Raw genomic sequence first — 21,196 nt, forward strand, 5'->3', positions numbered from 1 at the left:
TCCATCTGGGTGGTGATGCCTCTCTGGAGTGTGATCAGCTTTCCTGGGACGAGGGACCCAATTCGGTATAAAACTATGATACTCCTTGGCAAAACAGAAAGTTTGGTCACCCTACCTCCCAATTTCCATGATTCCAAGCCGAACCTGTAAGTAATTCAGTTCCTTCCCTATCTTCATTTCTTCTGCCCTGTTCGCTAATTATGTTGTTCTACATCTAACAGCCCTTGTGTCTGTGCCCCCTTTTCTGATTCGGCAACTATCTAAACTTCTCCTAGTCATTCTGAACCTTGGTTTCTCATTGGAGGCACCAAGGCAATTTAGAAACTTCTGATACCTGGATTCCATCTCCAGAGATGATTTAAACGGTCTGGGTTTGGCCGTGGAAAATTACAAGGTGATTATCCTGTGCATTATCCCACCTGAACTACTACTACGGACCTCAGTGATCTTCTCAGCTCCACAGTGTCCTCCTCTCATCCATCCTTGACACTGCAGCCAGAGTTACCTTGTGAAAACACAAAGCAGATCATGTCATGGCCCTGGTTAAAAACTCCCCTGTGGGGATTGGGTCTACACTGCCTTCTGGTAAAGCTCAAACTCCTTAGTTTCATCCACCATGATCTATGGCAACACCACCCTTTGCTCATTTAAAAACTGCTTACTGACCTACCTCCTTAGCGCAGTAGGCAGCACATCAGTCTCATAAAAACTGCTTACTGGGTGCCTGGGTGGCTCAGTGGGTTAAGCCACTGCCTTCGGCTCAAGTCATGATCCTCAGGGTCCTGGGATCGAGTCCCGCATCGGGCTCTCTGCTCAGCAGGGAGCCTGCTTCCTCCTCTCTCTCTCTGCCTGCCTCTCTGCCTACTTGTGATCTCTCTCTGTCAAATAAATAAAATCTAAAAAAAATAAAAATTAAAAAAAAATAAAAACTGCTTACTGAGCACCTACTTTAAAATATCTGGGAACCACCACAGAGAGACTAGAGCTAGAACTAGGACAAGCATGGTGTATGCCACACTGGTGAGCAGTGAGGAAAGAATGAAGAATGCAACTTATTAAAAACTTATCTTCCTATACATAGTTATTTCATTTCTTTTAGAACATCTGTCCTGGAAGGAGCAATGTACCTCTTTCCCTGGCATTATATTCAAAACATAGCACTGGAATAACTTTTGAAGAAAATAATAGCAGGAATAGAGCAGTTAAAAATAATTATTTGCATGAAAGTAGTTCTCTCTTGTCCCTCAAAGAGGGTGTTATCATCCGCTGGAAAATTACCAGGTCAGCCTATATTTAGTCTAGCTCCTTGGGATATCTATAATTTTGTTAAGTTAACAAACATTAATAAAGTGTCTAAATGATAGAGTTCCATTTAAAATTCTACACAGTGCTGTCCTGTTTTCAATGTCTTATTTTTGTGTGCTGTTTTGGCTCCAGCACTGTGGGGTGGTCAGCATCCTGGGTTCCAGAGCACTAAAGGCTGAGAGGCACCAAGCATAGGTTGAGAACCATTTCCAAATTTGCCCCATCCTAAACATGTCAGGGGACAACAACCAATTACAGATTCAAGTTTTCCCCCACCCTCCACCTGATTCAGAATCTGTATCAGAGGAACGTGGAAATCTAAATATTTAAATAAAAGTCCCAGCTGATTCTTAAAAACAGACAAATTTAGAAAATAAGGGACTAGGCTCTGGATCCCTTTTCCTTCATTATCGATGTGACCCCAGTTGCTTTTAGTCAACCAGAATTTGGATACAGTCAGAGGTCACTGAGGAGCCCTGACCTGGGTCTCTACAATGCCGGTGAATAAGGACAAAAGAAATCTATGTCAATAGATGGGATTGACAAGTAAGAGAGATAAAGAAATATGCTCAGTCTACCATCTTACTAGAAATGTTCCAGATGGGAATATTGTGTCCAAAAGCTTGTGTGCCTTAAATGACTTTTTATTCATTGTACTAAAAAGATTATTCTACAATTCCTTTCTTATCATGACAAAGCTTTTTATTTTGCTATAGGTGCCCTTTTTGAACAACATAGGCTCTTGCATACTAATTCACAGAGCAATGTGAAGTTTTCTAAGACTTGGCTTCAGTGAGAAAAAATACATACTTGTAGAATTTTAGAAATAACCAAGTAGACCTTAGAATTGGAGAGTGATATTGATTCACTGATGAAGCTTTTTATTTTTTTAATTGTACATTTTAGTTTCTTTATAAAAGGCAATGTCAGGATGTGTTTAATTAATGTATGTAGAAAACGTGTCCATGGGAATGTTCTTAAAGACACTTGTAATACATAAAATAATGGCTCTTACTTACTGATACAAGGCATTGTGTAAGTACCTGACATTTTATAGGGTGACCAACCATCCCCGTCTGCTCAGAACGTCCCAATCTTAACCTTCAGAGTTCTTTATCTGAAGGACTCCTCTGTCCTGGGCATACCAGGTGTTGGTCACCTACATTTTCATCTCACTTGCTCTTCAAAACAACCCTATGTGATAGAGACTATAATTATCCCCATTTTACAAATGGGGAAACCGAGGTATAAGGGTGTTATGCAAACTGACCCTAATCACCAGACTAGAAAGTTGCAGAGTTGGTACTCAAACCCCTGTTTTGCTCCATTTGTAGCAAAGTCTCTCAAAGTCTACTTTGCTAATTACTCTGTGTTTTGCCAGGAAACTACAACCCTTAGAGGTTCAGTTATTTCTTCCTTGTCCAGGGGATAAAGTTTATTTATGGACTTAGCAACAAAATAGCCTATTTAGAATTTCCTGGCAAATTAAAAATCAGTTTCACAAGAAATTAATTGTATCACGTTCAACAGCAGCAGAGAATTAAAGCCTCCTCGAGTTCTCTAACACTATGAATGTTGGTTGGAAAACGGGGTTTGGGGAGCCCAAACAAGAGCATGGGGAAATTCCACCCTCTGGAAGGGCAGTGTTTCAGGAGAATGGTATGTGCCTGACAGCTGCTTTGAGGAGCACAGCAACCCCAGGGTAGCATTTCACAGAGGAAAGTGATGGTGGCTGTGTCATCTAGTCAAGTCCACCGGGGAGGGGAAGAAAGGTGATACGCTTTCAGGCCTGCCATTCAGCCAAGACAGCGCGTTTGGTTTTCCTCACTAATAAACTCTCTGAGCTTACGTGAACTTCTGGGCTGCAACTACAGTTCAAATTGAAAAATAATTGGCACTGCACTGAAATTTAGATTTTTGGAAAGTCATTTGTGCTTATTGCATTGTATAGAATCATAACGTCTTGAGACTGTGGATCCTGAAGTTTCTGATTTCTTTGAAATAACTAGAGATGGGATATGTTCATCAAATGAGTAAAACACTTGCTTTCTGCCAGTATCATAAGATCCTATGTAGGTGCAGCTAGGACTTTATTTCCAGACACTATGATGATCGTTTACTAAATGTTACATTTATAGAAATTTTATTCTATTTCTTTCCTAATTATGAAATAATTTGTCTTCTGTATTTCCTCAGTGAAATATAAAGACTCTAAAATTCCAATTATATAGTCACTTCTGATATTTTTGATTACCCTTTCATTCTCCCTTCTCTGCATATAATAAATTATGGCATATCCACATTATGGAGTGCAACACTGCCATTAAAATCATGTCCTAAACAATACATGTTTACACGGAAATATGCCCACTGAAATTAAAAGTGGGAAATATGTACAACTTTTGTAACTTGCCTTCCCTCCTTAATTTTACTAAGCATTTTTCCACTCCATTTAATATTTTTCTAGAAGTTGGTATTTACTGGTAGTATAGGATTTTATAATACAGATAGACTTTAGTTTGCTTAACAAATGTCTTATATTTTCAATACTTCAAATTAAAGAATGCCTCACAAATTTTTGTGCAAAGTTTTTATTGTCTCATTAGAGTAGATTCTTTAATTCTTGCTCTTCCACTTCAAAAATTACATCAAGAGGCTTAAAACTACCAACAGAAAGATTGTGCTAAATTTATGATACAGACCAGCACCCATTAGTTTAGTTTAGTTTAGTTTTGTTTTTTCCATACTCAACAACACAGAAAATCATGCTTTTTGGTCTCAAACACAAAATAGACAAAATCCAAAAAGTTGCAAAATTTTTTTAATTCATGAAAGTTTCCTTTTGTGTTCCTGGGTTTTTTTGTTGTTGTTGTTGTTGTCTTCTTCTTTGTTTGTTTAAAAGGGGTCTTTCTCATGCCAAAAGAAGAATACATTTGTGGATACATCATTCAGAGTCCCAGAGGGAAACAAAAGGCATGCTTAGCTTGGATTTTTTTAGGATTTTAAAAAACGTATAATGAAGTATAAATAAAATAAATAAAATGATGTACAGAGATGTGGCAGAGCTGAGGAAACAACAAAAGTGCTGAGGCATTATGGTATTATGATTATTATGATTTCTGATAAGAAATACATATTTGATCGTCATCCCAGTTTCTGGCACAGATCTCCAAAGACCCTTGGAGTTTTCAAAATGTCAACTGCTTCAGAGGTGCCTTTGTTATGTTAATGTGACTTTTGGAAAGCCCCTAAGTAACCTAAGGATGGGGGCTTGTTGCCAGGAGAGCCAACCATCTGATTAGAGGTTTGGAACTTTCAGTCCCACCCAGGAACCTTTAAAGAGGGGAGAGCGGCTGGAGATTGAGTTCAGTCACCCATGCCCAGTGATTTAATGAAGCCTGCCTATGTACTGAAGCCTCATAAAAACCAAAAAGGATGTGGTTCGGAGAGTGTCTGGGTTGGTGAACACCTGGAGTCTTGGGGAGAGTGGTGCACCTGGAGAGGTCATGGAAGCCCCACACCCTTTCCTCATATCTTGCCCTATGCATCTCTTCCATCTGGCTCTTCTGAGTTATATCCTTTCATAATAAACTGCTCATCAACTACATAGAATAGTTTCTCCAAGTTCTATGAGCCCCTCTAGCCAATGAACTGAACCCACAGAGGGGATCTTTGTAACCTCCAACCTGTAGCCCATCAGTCAGAAGTATAGGTGACAACCTGGGTTTCTGAAGTGGGAGGAGGAGGACAGTCTTGTAGGACTGAACCCTTGACCTTTGGGATCTGATGTTCTCTCTGGGTAGAGGGTGTTAGAATTGAGTTGAATTGTAGGACACTCAGTTGGTATCAGAGTTGCGTGGTGGTACTAGAAAAAATACCCTACACATTAAAATTGATGCAAATTGTAGGCACCCAGAGACCAGAAACAGTGTGAAGCCATTACCTCGCTGAGCCTGAAGGAATAAGGAAAGGGGAAATAGAACTACTTTCCCAGTGCGGGAGAGCCAGGGGGAGGGTATGCCTCACCACCGCTGTATGTCAGAGCAGCCCCTGCCAGCACCTGGAACCAAAGCAGCACGAGTCAGAGAAAACTACCCCAATACCTTTTTCATTCTATAAGCTGCTCTCCTGCCAGTGCCTACCATTGGATGAATCCAACCAGAAACCAGAGAGCAGAGCTGAGGTGAAATAATCGTTCATCCACAATTTTATACTCTCCTAAATATTATCCAAGAATGAAGCAGTGTAAAAACTGAGAATTTTCCACTTACAGACCCTTACAAAAATAATAAGGTGCCTTAGGAAGAGACAGAAACCCAGAAGGAAAACTGTGGAAAATAAGAAACAAAGAGGAGCACACAAATGCATAAAAAAAATTTTAGTTGTGAGATTTTAGCAATCAATAATTAAAGGTAAAATTAAAATTAACAATGGCAGCAAGATGGGGAGGAGGATTCAATGGGTAGTAAAGACACAAATGTTCTCCAAATGCTCAGGAGAATAGAAATGTTAAAGAATTTTAAGTGTCCACATTTTTAATCTTTTATTAGTTTCCTTCAAACATGTATATTAACCTACACATTTTCTAACAATATTTAAATTTTAACACATTAAGGATCAAGAGGAAAAAAACAAGGAGGTAAGCTTAGAAAACTTGATCGTCCAAAGACAGAAAAGGGAAAAAAGCAAAGGGAAACTATGATAAATAAAGACACATAGTAAGAAACACATCCAAATATTTCATGCAATAAGTAATGGGGTTAAATTTATCTATTAAAAGTCAGATTATCAGACTGTATTTTTTAAATCAAGCTACATGCAACTGCTTCTAAGAAACAAACTTAAGACAAAGCTACACTGAATATATAAGAAAAAAATGTGTCAAAGCATAAAACAAAAAACCGATATTATCGGACAAAATAACAATGCAAGAAGCATTACATGGAGATAGAGTCTACATAATAATATAAGACATAATTCAACTGAAATAAATTATAAATGTATAATCACATAACAATATAACCTGGAAATCTAAAAGGAAAAATATGGAAGAGAATTTTTTTTTTGATTTTCAATTGTCCTTTCATACTGAAATTTGGGTTTTTTTTAATATTTCATTTATTTGACAGTGAGATCAAAAGTAGGCAGAGAGGCAGGCAAAGAGAAAGGGGGAAGCAGGCTCCCTTCTGAGCAGAAAGCCCGATACAGGGCTTGATCCCAGGACCCTGGGATTGTGACCTGAGCCAAAGACAGAGACTTTAACCCACTGAGCCACCCGGGTACCCCAATACTGAAAGGTTTTTAAATGCCAATTTGAATATTTTTAGTTGCCATAAACAAAAAAAGGAAGAATATTTGAACTGACAAAATAACAAAATTAATTATATATAGGCATATATATATACATATACTGCAAAAGAAAGTGTACATGTAAATTATTTTCACATATACATGGAATATTTTTTAAAAATAACTATATACCAGGTCATGAAGAAAATCTCAACAAATTACAAAGAATGGGATCATATAGCCCATTTTATTGTACTGTGATAGATTTTCATTTTATTTGTCCCTGAAGTTAGATTAAGACATTAAGATACAGGATTTCATATTACGTATATACATGCATGCTCTTGTGTGTTAAACAATGCTGAGGAAATGTAGAAGAAAACATTTACTTAGAATCATTTGTTTTTCAGATTAAAAATACTGTCTCATATCTTGAGGAGGACATCTAATCAACTCAATTGTTAAGACAGAGACTTATTTTTAATACATAATATGTAAGTTTTAATTAGCATACCAAACCAACATTTTTATTCTTTCCAACTAATTATTTGAGAATCTCTGAAGAGAGCAGTGGTGGGTAGTGAAAAAGAGATTTGTTAAGCTTGAGGAAATGATATGAGGTGTTTTTTTTCCCCCTGAGGTTGTATGCCATTTGTGTTTTTTAAAATCTCCTTTTTATATGTGCTAAGGACCACTGACAGCAATTTTCAGACAATCACAAGGAGGTGAGAAGTAAGGCAAGGCCACATTCAGGATCCCAGTGCGGTTTTGGACTGAAGGAGGTCAGTGGAACTAAAGTCTTCAACTGGAAAGACATTCAACTTTGAAGCCAGTGGCCAAGTAATAATACTTGAGGCACCTTTGTTGCAGAAAGGTGGTTTTATTAAAGCACGGGGACAGTACCCGTAGGCAGAAAGAGCTATACTAGAGTCGTGAGGAGTGGCCCGTTACATACTTTCAAGCTGGGAGAGGGTTAGGGATAATATAAATCTCAAGGGAATTTTGGAAGCAAGGTTTCCAGGACCTTGAGGGGGCTAGCTATTGTTGGGAAAAGGTCATTTATTACTGTCTAATAAAACCTTAGTCATGAAGCCCTTCAGATGTATATCGGTGGGTCATATGCTTAGGAAATGATTGCCGATGTGTATCTTGGGGAGTAGAGATAAAGGAAGTTTCCAAAGGAATTTTTATATGTCAGAGTAGACTTTGGGATTCCGGAGGGTCAGGCTAAGATTGCCTTTGCCCGTAGCAAAGTATTAACATTGAGGCAGCTGAGTTCCTAGAGGAATGTCACTCTGCCTGTTTCAAGGACTTGTCAATGGGCTGTAAGTAGTAAGGAAATTTAATAATTTTTCTTCTGCCTTTGTTTCCCACATCATAATGACTTCTGGGCTTCCAGGATAAAAATTAGGCAACTTAAAACAAAAACAGGGACGCCTGGGTGGCTCAGCTGGTTAAACGTCAACCTTCAGTTCAGGTCATGATCCCAGGGTCCAGGGATCGAGTCCCACATCAGACTCCCTGCTCAGCCGAGAGTCTGCTTCTCCCTCTGCCTGCTGCTCTCTTTGCTTGTGCTCTCTCTCTCTCTCTCTCTGACAAATGAGTAAATAAAATACTTAAACAAAAACAAAAAGAAATCTTTGATCCACAATCTACAGGAAAAGAAAAATCCTGGAGAAGTTTAAGAGAACTGACTTTGCACTTAAGCCAATAAAAAATTAGATAAAAATATAAGATGATATTAGAATCCATAAAATTTGAAGGCAGTCTGGAATACATATGCAGTAGATGCTGCAGGACTATGTGATTTGCCTGGCTCCCCCCTCCCACAGCTCTGGATTTGGGGTTGTGGTGGATACAAACCCTGTGTGCCTTTCCATCTGCCTTCTTCTTCCTGAGGGTCTCTCCTGCCTTGCAGCCTAGGCTGCTGCCATCAGAGCTGCTGCCAAGTCTCCTAAGGTGGCTGGAAGCCACGTTGAAACCCTGAGCCTGTGTTTCTCACTCTGAGTGACCCCTAACCATGCTGAGTCTCCTTTTGCTGTCAGCATGGATGAAACGTCACACCGTGGGGTACAACGTCTGGTTTTCTGAGCAGCCATGAAGGGTTTGGGTGATACACCCCAGAAGTGCAGGAGAGTCTGTTCCCTGTGAGCTAAACCTTGACTAAGGGGAAACAGGAAATAGTAGGGACCGTGCAAGCAAGTTCCCTCTTTTTTTTTTTTTCTTCCCTGTGGATTGCTTTAAGATTTTATTTCTTCCCAAAGATCTTCTGGAGAAGTTCCAGGTGCTAAGCCAACATCCTTGCCAAGAGCCTGCTTGAGTCTCTTCATAGCTCATCGTCCCGTGGTGGTCAGCATAGTAACACATCACCTCACTTTGCTTCCTGTTTTTTTCTCGCCTCTTTCCCCCTATTTCCTCACTTTTACCGTTCTGGGCTTGCACTTCCCAAATAAAGTATCAGCACTTCAATCCGTGTTTCAGGCTGTATTTTAAGTTTGTCCAAAAGAGCTGTAACAACAGTACTCACTTCACAGAAGTGCTGGATAATTTCCCCTCAGTCCACAGGAGTCACTCTCCACTTTTTTTCCACCCTGCGCCCTGCTCTGGGAGGCTGTGGAACCAAATCAACAGGGTGTCCACGCCCTCCAGCTACCACTTACGTCCCACCAGTGGGGCATCCTGGTAGGAGATTAGAACGATCAAGTATTTATTTTCCTGACACCAGGGAGAGGTTATCTGGGGCTGTTTGTATCATCAAAAGAAAGTCACAGCTGGTGGTCTCCTCCATCTGACAATCTTGATTCCTGAGACCCTCTTCCTCCTCTCATCTCTTTGGACCCAGGGAACAGAACAGCTGCACACTGCTACGCTCAGGTTATACACTGTCCCCTACAGCTCTTCTTCACCCGGCCCACTCCTGTGAAATCGATCTCTTTACAAATAAATTATTCAAATTTGAATTATTCTAATTTTGACATTGCTATCTGTTTCCTATTGGGACCAGTGCTGAAAAGGAATGGTTAAATTATAATATGTTTTATATGGGTTGGAATAGTGCATAGCCATTACAAATCAACTTCTGTTTGGTTTAAAAGCAAGAGATGCAGTTTAAACACATACGCATACACACACACACTTAAGAAGATAAGCAGTCAGAGTTCTGGAGGAAAACAGAATTCCATCACCTGAAAGGGGATCTAAGGAAGGGACCATTGAGGGGAAAACAGACAAAGTAAGAGGAATCGATAGAGGATGATGAAGACCGGGGACAAGAAAGGGCAGAAAACACAATAGTGCCAACTGTTGATGGGGCAAAAGGAAGAAACAGCATTAGGACACCCAAGCCCAGTCCAAGCGGGAGGCCTGGAGAAATGGTCACTTCTCCAGAGGTGTAGTCAAGGAGAGACACAGGCCTGCCAGTACCTCATCCCAGAAGGTTGACAGAAGGAAATGCCCTGAACTTTGTCCTCTCCTGCCCACGAATCCTCTCTCCAGTCTCTGGCCTCCGGTCAGCACTTCCATTGTCTGAAGCCAGCTGGAAACTAGAGTGATGGCAGTTCGTGGGGGTCAGCCTGCTTGGGCTCAGAATGGGACTGGCAAGGACGAGGGATGGGTTTGGGTTGGCACCACATGAGGCTGGCAACAGACAGTAACCAGAATGATTGGGGCATCAAACTCCATGCAAATATAATCCTAACTTTGTGAAAAGTGATATATGTATTTATGCATAAGGGAAGACGGAACTAGAAATTTGAAGTAGCAACCTCATAGTAATAAGAGCATTTATAGGGTTTTATATATTTTCCAAATCAAAATGGTTATGTAATACTTTTAAATATACCTTAAGAAAAAATAATGCTAATTGGATGAAAAAATAATGCTAATCTTCCTTTTTAAAGGAGAAATTTCTATTGGTTGCTCCTCATGGTAAGAATATTACTTCTTGGGGCACCTGGTTGGCTTAGTCGGTTGAGCCTCTGCAGTTGAGCATCTGCCTTCTGCTCTGGTCATGATCTCGGGGTCCTGGGATCAGCCCCATGTCAGGCTCCCGGCTCAGTGGGGAGTCTGCTTGTCCCTCTGCCTCTCCACCCACTTCATGCATGCTGCACTCTCTCTCTCTCTCTCTCGTTCTCACTCTCTCAAATAGATAAATAAAATCTTTAAAAATAATAATAATAATAATTTTATTTCCTGAATTTTCCCAGAAGTAGGATCTTCTCTAGAGTAAGGGTTAAGGCCAAATGAGAGGGATGTTTTTATTGATTGGTTTACTCTCAAAGCACTACTTTGTTTCCCTACCATCCTGCCAACCATTGAGAAAGAATAATCTAAAGTGGGACAAATGGCGTCCCAGGTCTAATTGTATTAGATGGAGTCCCATTAATTATGATCATCTTTGTAATGTAGCAAAGCTGGTCTGTGATATTCATTTTGTCAAACAAAATTTCTTATGATGCACAAACCTCAGTGAATAAGCATGAACATTCAGCTTCAAAATCTTTCCAATTTAATTATATTGTAAACACATCTCTCCAATTATGTTTGCTTTCAAAACACTTTTTAGAACTGTTTTGTGTCTTTTTCTCTTCCTTCGTGTCTCTTACATTGTCACTCGAACAACAAAGCGCTGTGGAGGAGGACAGGGGTGTCGTCAGTGGCCTGCGTCCATCCTGGCTCTTTGCACACCCAGCCCCTTCTATTCCCAGTTCTGTGCATAGGCTCGCTGGCCGCACACGTGGGTGCAGGGTAAAAGTGGCCATTTCCTCCCGAGAAATATTTAGCATGTACAGAATGAGATAGCAAATCTTTGGAATGTCACAGACCAGCTGTTGATGGCAATATTCCTAAAGCAAATCCTTAACCTCCATCAGTGTCTCAGCACTTCTCAGCCCCTTTGCAAGCTCTGGCCTGGGAAACTCTACTACCTGCCAGGCTATTTAAAGCTAAGGATTATGCAGAGACAGCAGATGCAGTATATTTTGCCGTCTTCTAAAATCTAAAATTCTAAGTAGCATCAAAGAATGTAGAGTAAAACTCTTTGAATTCAGTAATTACACTTTCTAAAGTGGTTTCCTAAACTTAATACAAACTTATAAGAATATGAGTCAACACATAAGTTTGTAACATTGCATAAATATCCACAGAACATATGCTGTTGTTAAAAATACATCAATCCAGCACTCAGTTTGACTTTTTAAAAATGAGGTACATATTTAGAACTTTTTTTTTTTTTAAATAAAATTTACATCTGAAAATTCCAGGATTACATTTAAGGCAGTAACAGCTGTAATGAATCATAAATACATTTCAGGCCCAATTCCTAAGTGCTGTATTTCAACCTTCAGACTCTATATTTACAGATTCCACTTCAATTAAAATTCATTGAAAAGATGGTCCAAAAAAAGAAAAAGAAAGAAAAGCTTGTCAAGTGAAGGGAATCACAACTTTTTTTTAGCAATATAAAAAGTTTTCATAAAATGGATAAGAAATTCATGCGGCTCTTTTGCCATCAAGTATTACAAATGCAGTTTCTGGGACATTTCTTGGAGTAATGAAGAAATAAGTCTGAATCTTCACTAGAATCCACATTGTCTCCTAAACTCTCAATGTTTCAGGTGTTAGATTAGCATCCCTTTGAGCTATAGCAACATTTAACAATTTTCCTCTCTGAGTAAGAATAACAAACACAACCTCAACATACCAGGAACTATGTTTCTATTTTCAATCTTATAAAAATCATTTCAAATATCGTTAATACAAACAACCCCTTGGTACCATTGGCTGAACTATAATGTTCCTCCTGCCGTATGAACAGGAATTGATAAGATTTCACTGAGTCCCAGCTGGCTCCTTTACTTCCACCACCAGAATTCCATCGTGACAGAGGACGGCCGACAAATCTTTGGTTTCGACGCCATCTGGCAGTTTATACTGTCGGGTGAAACTCCTTGAGATAAAACCATGCTCATCCATTCTGGTTCCGTGCTGAGCCTTGATCAGCAGCCAGCCTTCGAAGGTCTGAATGATGATATCTTCGGGGAGGAATTGGACCACGTCCAGCAGGATCTGGAAGCGGGATTTGCCTTCTTGGGCCGGCATCTTGGCCTCTGAGTCCACCGGAGGAAGCTGGGCCTCCCTGGCTTTTCTCAGGTCCACAGTAGTTGGCCCCGGGAGTGCGTACAAAGCGTGGTCCAGCCTGCAGTCTTCCAAGCCTCGAGCTTCAAACTCCTCCTGGTAGCGCACTGGCGTCTCAATGAGGTGCCTCAGGATGATTTTTGCCATGGTTGGAGGCAAAACTGGTATTGAACAGCTTCCCTTCAGTCTGTGTTCGGTCAGAGGCGAGCCCTTCCAGTTGCCTACTGACTAGGTTAGCAGTTGTAACCCTGCGCAGACGCGACTACTTCATTAGGCCTGAATCATACCACACACCCACTCTTGTCTTTTCACACACGCTGACAATGAACAGCTATTTATAGGGCATGGTTCGAAGTTGCATTTAGCACACAGCCCGCTCAAGCTGCCCAGGCAAGGATAGTCCTTACATTCTCAGTTATCCTTGGCAAGTGTGTCTGCTTTGCTTGCCTCAAGAGAAAAAGAGACTCAGAATCAGAAACAGCATTTAAAAAAAAAAAAATCTCTGAGTGTGTGTCTGTCCTTGAGCTATAGTGATCTAAGGGACTGTGGCTTCTTAGAACAGTCCAAAGATGTGCACTCATCTTATAATATGAGCTAAGACTGCATTCGTCCTTGTCCCCAAGTGCAAAGCTGGGAGGGATGAATGTAGCTATAATTGACTAGGAGTTAAGACGCACTCACAGATACTCAAATCTGACATGTGACCAACTCTCACCCCTCTGTTCTATGCATTTTCTTTTCTTTCATCTTTTCATCATTTGTCCTTAAGGGACATCTGAGCCAAGTCTTCTGGGCTTATTATATCTGATTTATCAAAAATTAGATCACATGACTAAGTTAGATAATGATGTCAAACCTCAGATGGGAGTGGGCAGGGGCATCGAGTGGGGAACTTAGCAATGGAAATAAAGCCACAGGGGAGAGTAAAATGTTAAAGCATTGAACTATTTGATAGTAAAGCCCAGAAAACTAAGGATTAATCTAGTTGTAGCTCTGCTATTAAAAGGCAAATAAATGACATGCAGTTTCTTAATTATCATACCCTTTATATTCAACTTACATTAAAAAACAAATGAGGCAACTCTATCCATTGTTGGAGAAGGATTTCCAAAACACGCTTAATAAAAAGAAAAATCCAGAACAGCATATAATATGCTACTATTTATGCTTTTTTAGTAAGTAGGTATTTGCTTATATAAATAGAACCTCTCTGGAAGATATGTGGCTGAACACCACGGAACACCGGCTGCCTCCTGTGATGATATCAGTAGTTGGGAGGCAGGGGCTGGAGGGACACTGACTTTTCACCGTAAAACACGTTTGTGCTTTTTATTCCTACAGCATGTGTAAGGTACAAAGGCACAAGAAGTTTTAAAATGCAAAAAACTTCCACTCCACGGAGATTTGTATTTTCTAGAATGGGTGGAGTCAGGAATACCTTTCTTTAAAATCATATATCCATTTTCTTAGAATGATAGAAAATTTTCTAAAAAAATAAGTGTCAGAAAACAGAAGGGAACGACATCCCTTGGGTCCTTTTTATTACTCTAAAAACCTCTACAGACATTTTGGTATGTACTTAAAGAACATGCTTTAATAATGCTGTTTACACTCAGCTTTTTTGACCTGCACTTTGCAAGTTGGTGGCCCTAGAGAGGAACATGTACTCTTTTTAAATTTTTTTTTCTTAAAGACTTTTTTATTTATTTGAGGGAGAGAGAGAGAGAGAAAAACGAACAAGCAGGGGGAAGGGCAGAAGGAGGAGACTTCCTGCTGAACAGGGAGCCTGTGGTGCTCCCTCCCAGGACCCCTGGATCATGACCTGAGCTGAAGACAGACAGGCACTGGAACATGTACTCTTTTAGATATTTTAATGTCCTCTGACTCATAAAATATTGAGAGCTGTTTTCATCAGTGCTATTCTGAGGGGTAAGTCAAGAATAGAGCACACTGCCTGTGGCAGGAAATAGGTAAGATATTAAGGATTTGGCTTTAAAATACTCGAAACAGCCAAGGCAAAACTGAGAAGGTACAGAGGTTTTTCATATAACCCCCACCCCATATAGGCATAGCATCCCCCATTGCCAGTACCCCCACCAACGTGTTACCTTTGTTGCAGTTAATGACTCTGCATTGACATGATGACCCACAGTGTCCATTAGGGTTTGGTGGTGTGCATTGTGTGGATTTGGAAAAATGTATAAGGGCATGTACTCACTATTACAGTATCATACAGAGTAGCTTCACCGCCATAATAATCTTCTGTGCTCTACCTGTTCATCCCTCCCTCCTCTGACCATGCTCTAAAAATTGCTGTAAGAAATGAAGCCTAGGGTGCATGGGTGGCTCAGTGGAATAAGCCTCTGCTTGATCTCAGGGTCCTGGGTTCAAGTCCCACATCAGGCTCTCTGCTCATCAGGGATCCTGCTTCCTCCTCTCTCTCTTTCTTTCTTTCTTTTTTTTTTTTTTTAAGATTTTATTTATTTATTTGTCAGAGACAGAGGGAGAGAGAGCGAGTGAGCACAGGCAGACAGAGAGGCAGGCAGAAGCAGAGGGAGAAGCAGGCTCCCTGCCGAGCAAGGAGCCCGATGTGGGACTCGATCCCAGCACCCTGGGATCATGACCTGAGCCGAAGGCAGCGGTTTAACCCACTGAGCCACCCAGGCGTCCCCTCTCTCTCTTTCTTTGCCTGTCTCTCTGCCTACTTGTGATCTCTCTCTGTCAAATAAATAAATAAAATCTTTTTAAAAAATTTTTTACATTAAAAAAAAGAAAGCCTATTTAAAGAACTTAAACTGAAAACCTAAAAACTAAAACTGCTCTAAAAAATAAACTTAAAAAAAAACCTGCAAAGATATTATTCGGGTGGGCAGAGAAAAATGTATCTTGTAATCTTACAGTTTATCGCCTCCAGGAACCTTGAAAATAGGCAAGGAGGACCAGGTGTGAGAGGTGTTTCCACGTGGGATTGTGTGTATGACTTGCTGCGGTTAGAATCGAGCATCTGCATTTCTGATGCAACACCCAAGACCTCTCTCGTTTTCCCAAAACTGCCCTTTGATCCTGCCCACCCCTGAACTGCCCTCCATCTCAACCCGTTCTCCCTTTGGAGAATCTACCAGGCTTCCAAACTGGTCTTTCTGCCCCACTTCTTGCCCTACTGTCCTTCCTCCCTGGGTTGTTTTTGTTTTCCCTATAAGCCCAGTATAATACTTCAAATGCATTTTCTCTTCCTTGTGATTTTCCTAATAACATTTTCTTTTCTTTTCTCTCTAGTTTATCTTATTATAAGAATACAGTATAATACATATAACATGCAAAATGTGTGTTCATCAACTGTTCATGTTATGGGTAAAACTTCCAGTCAATAGAGGGCTATTCGTAGTTAAGTTTTAGGAGAGTCAAAAGTTATACTTGGATTTTTGACCATGTAGGGTGTTGATTTTTTTTGAGCACCAGTGGACCTTGATCTTGAAACAAGTATCTGTACTTGGACCCATCTCATCTCTTACAGATCTACTATTCATGGTGATTAAGAATATGGAACAAGGGTGTATCCTTTGGCATGTTGCTTCTCCTGAGTATATTGCAATTTCTTCATCTTTACTATGGGTATAATAACAAAACATTCATTCCAGAGATGTTGGGAAGATTGGATTTGATTCTGGCCATAAAGCATTTTCCCTATAAGGCCTTGTGCTAAGTGATCAATAAATAGAAGTGTTTCTAACTGCCTCTCTAGATCCATAAGCCTGGACACTTGGAAAGTTATTTGTTGTCTATCAAAAACTTCAATCTTTTTTCTCCGCTAATCTTTAGAATCCTCATGAAATAACATACAAATCCAGTTTTCTAGAGTGATACAGCTTACTGAAATCCAGATGGTATTTAAATAAAATATAAACTCTTGGATACAGAAGAATGCTTTTGAGTGTCACTGAGTGTTTGGTGCAAGATTTTACCTCCAAAATAAGACATATACCTTCAAAATGGCCCATATTAACATCCCCATTTAAAAAGATGGTTTCTAAGATATCTGAAGTTCCTTTCAGTTGCAAGGCAAAAAAAAAGGGGGGGGTAGGCATGACATATTAAGTTTCATATCAAGTTTCAGACTTGAAATCAGCAGAGATCTTCTCAGGATCTGTACTGAGCTGTAAAACTAAATCCAGATGTGATGTGACTTGGTGGTCTGAAACTGAAGCCAGGAGGGGTTTCATATTTTTATGTGATAACTGCCCTCTGGTGGGAGTGACTAGAATTACACTGATAAGAGATTAGTATCTGGGGCATCTGGGTGGCTCAGTGGGTTAAAACCTCTGCCTTCGGCTCAGGTCATAATCCCAGGGTCCTGGAATCGAGCCCCACATCGGGCTCTCTACTCAGCGGGGAGTCTGCTTCCCCCTCTCTCTCTGCCTGCCTCTCCATCTACTTGTGATCTCTATCAAATGAATAAAATCTTTATAAAAAAAAAGAGAGAGAGAGAGATTAGTATCTGAAATTCTAAATGAGCAATTCTTATTCCTCTTGTCTTTTGACTTCATATTCCAAATAAAAATCCTCATACACTAAGCCCATTTCATAATTTGGTCAAAACTTTGCAGCTTTTAAATAAATAAATTGGGGAAAAAAAAAAAAAAAAAAAAAAAAAAACTTTGCAGCTTTTAGGTCATTCTTATTGGGAGGGCAGTGCAGGATGAAGATTGGGAAATTTTTGAAGAATAAATGTTTAACCCTTGCTTTCCAGTTAAAAACTACCAAGTTCTGGGGTGCCTGGGTGACTCAATTCGTTAAGCATCTGCCTTCGGCTCAGGTCATGATCTCAGGGTCCTGGGATCAAGCCCCGCATTGGGAATCTCTGCTCAGCAGGGAGCCTGCTTCCCCCTCTCTCTCTGCCTGCCTCTCTGCCTGCTTGTGATCTCTCTCTCTGTCAAATAAATAAATAAGGGGTGCCTGGGTGGCTCAGTGGGTTGAGCCTCTGCCTTCCGCTCAGGTCATTATCCCAGGGTCCTGGGATCAAGCCCCACATAAGGTTCTCTGCTCTGCAGGGAGCCTGCTTCCCCCCACCCCCCACCTGCCTCTCTGCCTACTTGTGATCTCTGTCAAGTAAATAAATAAATAAACTCTTTTTAAAAAATTATTAAAAAAATAAATAAAATATATTTTTTAAAAAAAGAAAACTACCAAGTGTAAACGATGCTGGTTCTATATAAATATACCTAAAGAGGCATCATAGTAACGTGAGTAAAGGAAGAAACAGTTTTTAGGGACATAAAGACCTATATTGAATACTCACTCTGCTCTTTATTTTCTGCTTGTTCCAGAGCAAGTCGCAACCTTTCTTTTTTCTTTCTTTTTTTTTTAAATTGTGTTACGTTAGTCACCATACAATACATTATTATTTTATGATGTATTGTTCCAAGATTCATTGTGTACGTATAACACCCCGTGCTCCATGCACTACGTGCCCTTCTTAATACCCATCACCAACCTCACCCATCTTCCCATCCCCACCCCTCTAAAATCCTCAATTTGTTCCTCAGAGTCCACAGTCTTCTATGGTTCGTCTCTTCCTCTGATTCCCCCCCTTCACTTTGCCTTTCCTTCTCCTAATGTCCTCCATGTTATTCCTTATGTTCCACAAGTAAGTGAAACCATATGATAATTGATCTTCTCTGCTAAGTCATGACAATTTCTAAGATTTAATTTTTTCTTAGCCAGGAAAATGGGAAGAAGACCTATACCTTTTAAGGTTATTTTGAGGATTAGAAGAGATACCATTTAGCATAGAACCCAGCACATAAGAAGTGTTCGCTAAATGTTAGATGTTATTATTGGTAACACACAGGAGGAATGAAGCTCTTTGAGGGGAAAGCTGACCCCTCAGTAGCAGCTATTTTGCAAAGAACAGCATGTAGCATTTCTTTAAACATTAATCAAGGTCTTGGCAAATATAAGATGTTACTGGGTAACTCTACAAGTCACTAATTCTGTACAGACAAGGTTCAAACCAAGCCAGACCCCAGGAGGAATGTACTAAAGCTTCCCCATCATACCAGGACTGTCTTTATCAACTATGATCAAATGATTTTTTTCCCCTTTTCCACAATTTGCTTTTAAGCCCTTCGGTGGTATTAACATTACTTTTTAGTTGCTGAGCTACTAAGCTTGAGAAACTCGAGGCTGCTTTTTTAACCTGAGGGTAATTCCCAAGAAATATTTACTGTAGCTTGCTCACAAATGGTTCTTGGGGGTTTGTGAGTGATTTCTTCCACAACATAATTTAACTGAAAAGCCAGATAAGGATGCCAAGTTAAATAAAATGCAGGATTGGAGATAGGAAGGCGGAAAGTAGCATGAAGGACCAGCAGTCAGGGGCAGAGATAAAAACCAGGATCCTAACTAGCTTTGTAACCCCAGGTAGATCATTATAGCCTCCATGAACCTCATTTTCAGCTGGGAAAAAAAAATGGACTGGACTGAATTTATAAGGTCTCTTTTAAGTTTAAGAAAAAGGCGCGGAGAAGAAAGGAAAAAGAAAAGACTTAGGTATTGTACTGGTTATATACAGTCTGCCCAAGTGCTTTCCAAAACGTGATAATTTTCCTCCTGTGCACACCCATTTCTCAACCCCAGCAACTCCTTTCCTGTCCATTTCACGGTACCATCTAGGGTTGCCTTATCTGCAGCACTGAAGGCTGGCAAAGGAGCAGGTGCCTCAAAAGCACGTGTCGTATCTGAGGCCACTGCCATCAGATAGGAGTTGATAAATAGGTGTCTGTCCTCATAATATTGTGAAAGAGATTCCCATGTTTCTACACTATTCCCCTATACTCTTGGAAGACCTGCCTTGCATGTCCCCGTCTCTGAATGCCTAATCCAATGGCACTCATGGCTGCACAACTACCATGTGGTCTTATCCCCAATCCAGGTGACTGGACCCAGGGTGGACCATTGACCAGAGCTGAGCCAACTGTGTTCTCTTGGGGGTATGGAATTGAGATTCTGAGACATTAGGACCTTCTTGACCCTTGGACTGAAGTGTGCACAGAGTTGAAGTGGCCGTTTCCTTCATGAGAGGGCCAAGGCAGAGAAGGTCCATCTGTGTGCCTGCCTCACTCTTTTTTCTCAGTAGGAAATGGCAGAAATGAGAATGTACACAGCCTCAGAGAATAGTTGCTTTGGATTTAGGAATGCTATAGAAACAAAAAAATTGCTAAGAACCAATTTCCCAAGCTACTTTGTATACTGTGCTCTGTGAAACATTTGTATCATTTGGATAAAATTGTCTTTAGTTCTAGAGCTAGTATGAGTAGGTTTCTGTTAGCCTTTAAAAAGCAAATACTTACTGGCAAAAGAGCTTTGAGGAATTTTTTCTGGGGCTCAAGACCCCAATGAGTCCATGACTTGAAGGACTAACTCCAATAGAGAGTACTTCAGACAAAATATAAGCTATTAGAGATGTATTTGGGGGCAGAAGGATCTTCTTGGGGTACCTGAAATTTGTAAGCAACTTCCTGGGCCATCTTCCTGGCCTTGGTGGGAATTCTAGAGGAACATTCTTGGCTAAGCTGTCTATGTCGTTTGCAAAGCAGAGAGTATAACCAAGATCTTAGATCTCGTAGATGGAAAAAATAATTCAAACTCAAGGTGATATGCATTAGCTTATTGATCACAGAAAGAATTAGAGAGACCATTAAGAAACTGGGTATGTGGGTTGTGTCCACATGTGTGGAACCCCTGCTTAGTCCTTTAATGGTAATAACCACTGGGGATTAATAAAAATTTGTTTTAGAAATTTACCACCTACAAGAACTTGTCAGTAATAATCAAAGGGCAGGACAAACCCCAGTGGTTTGTATTAGCATGCGGGAGATACATTCAGACAGGAGTCCTCACGGTAGACTCTGCTGATGATGCTTTTTTCTTAAGTCCCAAAGCAAAATGCACCATCTCATGGTAAATTCATGGGCTTCATAGACTGAAGGATACAAAATCAACAGACCTCTCTCCTTAAGAGCAGTGTCATGTCAGCACTTTAGCACAGAGTAAACTCTCAAGTGTTCATTTCTTCTACAAAACATTAACTACCACGCCGCCACCGCGAAGCATTGCAACAATCTAGCCATCTCTTAAGCATCTCCTTGTGATAACATCTTGGTCTTGCAGTATGTGCTTTTATGAACCGCATTACATTCATTTCTCACAGCACTGTACAGTACTTCTCCAACTCCTGAAAGATGTAGACATTTATATTCTACTACCTCAAGACTGTACCCCGAAAACCTGTCTTTACACATCAATCACCTGAATCTCCTCCTTCCTACCCTTCCTGCAAACACACACATCCCACTTGACCTTTACCCACTGAACTGTTTCCCCAGATTTCAAACACTGTTCCTAATTCAGGTCACTGCGTTAGGTGTGTCAGCCAGGTTCCCAGCAGGAAATAGGTCATCTGCAAGCT

The 21,196-nt window shown here is 40.4% G+C and overlaps 1 protein-coding gene and 1 long non-coding RNA gene across 3 annotated transcripts in view; one reads left to right on the plus strand and one right to left on the minus strand.

The window, feature by feature from the left end:
- Window positions 1-21,196, plus strand: part of LOC122894311 — a 114,654-nt gene that overhangs the window by 27,855 nt on the left and 65,603 nt on the right. The window lies entirely within an intron of this gene.
- Window positions 12,424-12,962, minus strand: HSPB3 (heat shock protein family B (small) member 3). Its single transcript, XM_044231946.1, has one exon. It carries the CDS (start codon window positions 12,874-12,876, stop codon window positions 12,424-12,426), a length of 453 nt encoding a protein of 150 aa, XP_044087881.1. The 5' UTR covers window positions 12,877-12,962.

This window comes from Neovison vison, chromosome 1 (assembly GCF_020171115.1).
Source record: "Neovison vison isolate M4711 chromosome 1, ASM_NN_V1, whole genome shotgun sequence".
Classification (NCBI taxonomy): domain Eukaryota; kingdom Metazoa; phylum Chordata; class Mammalia; order Carnivora; family Mustelidae; genus Neogale; species Neogale vison.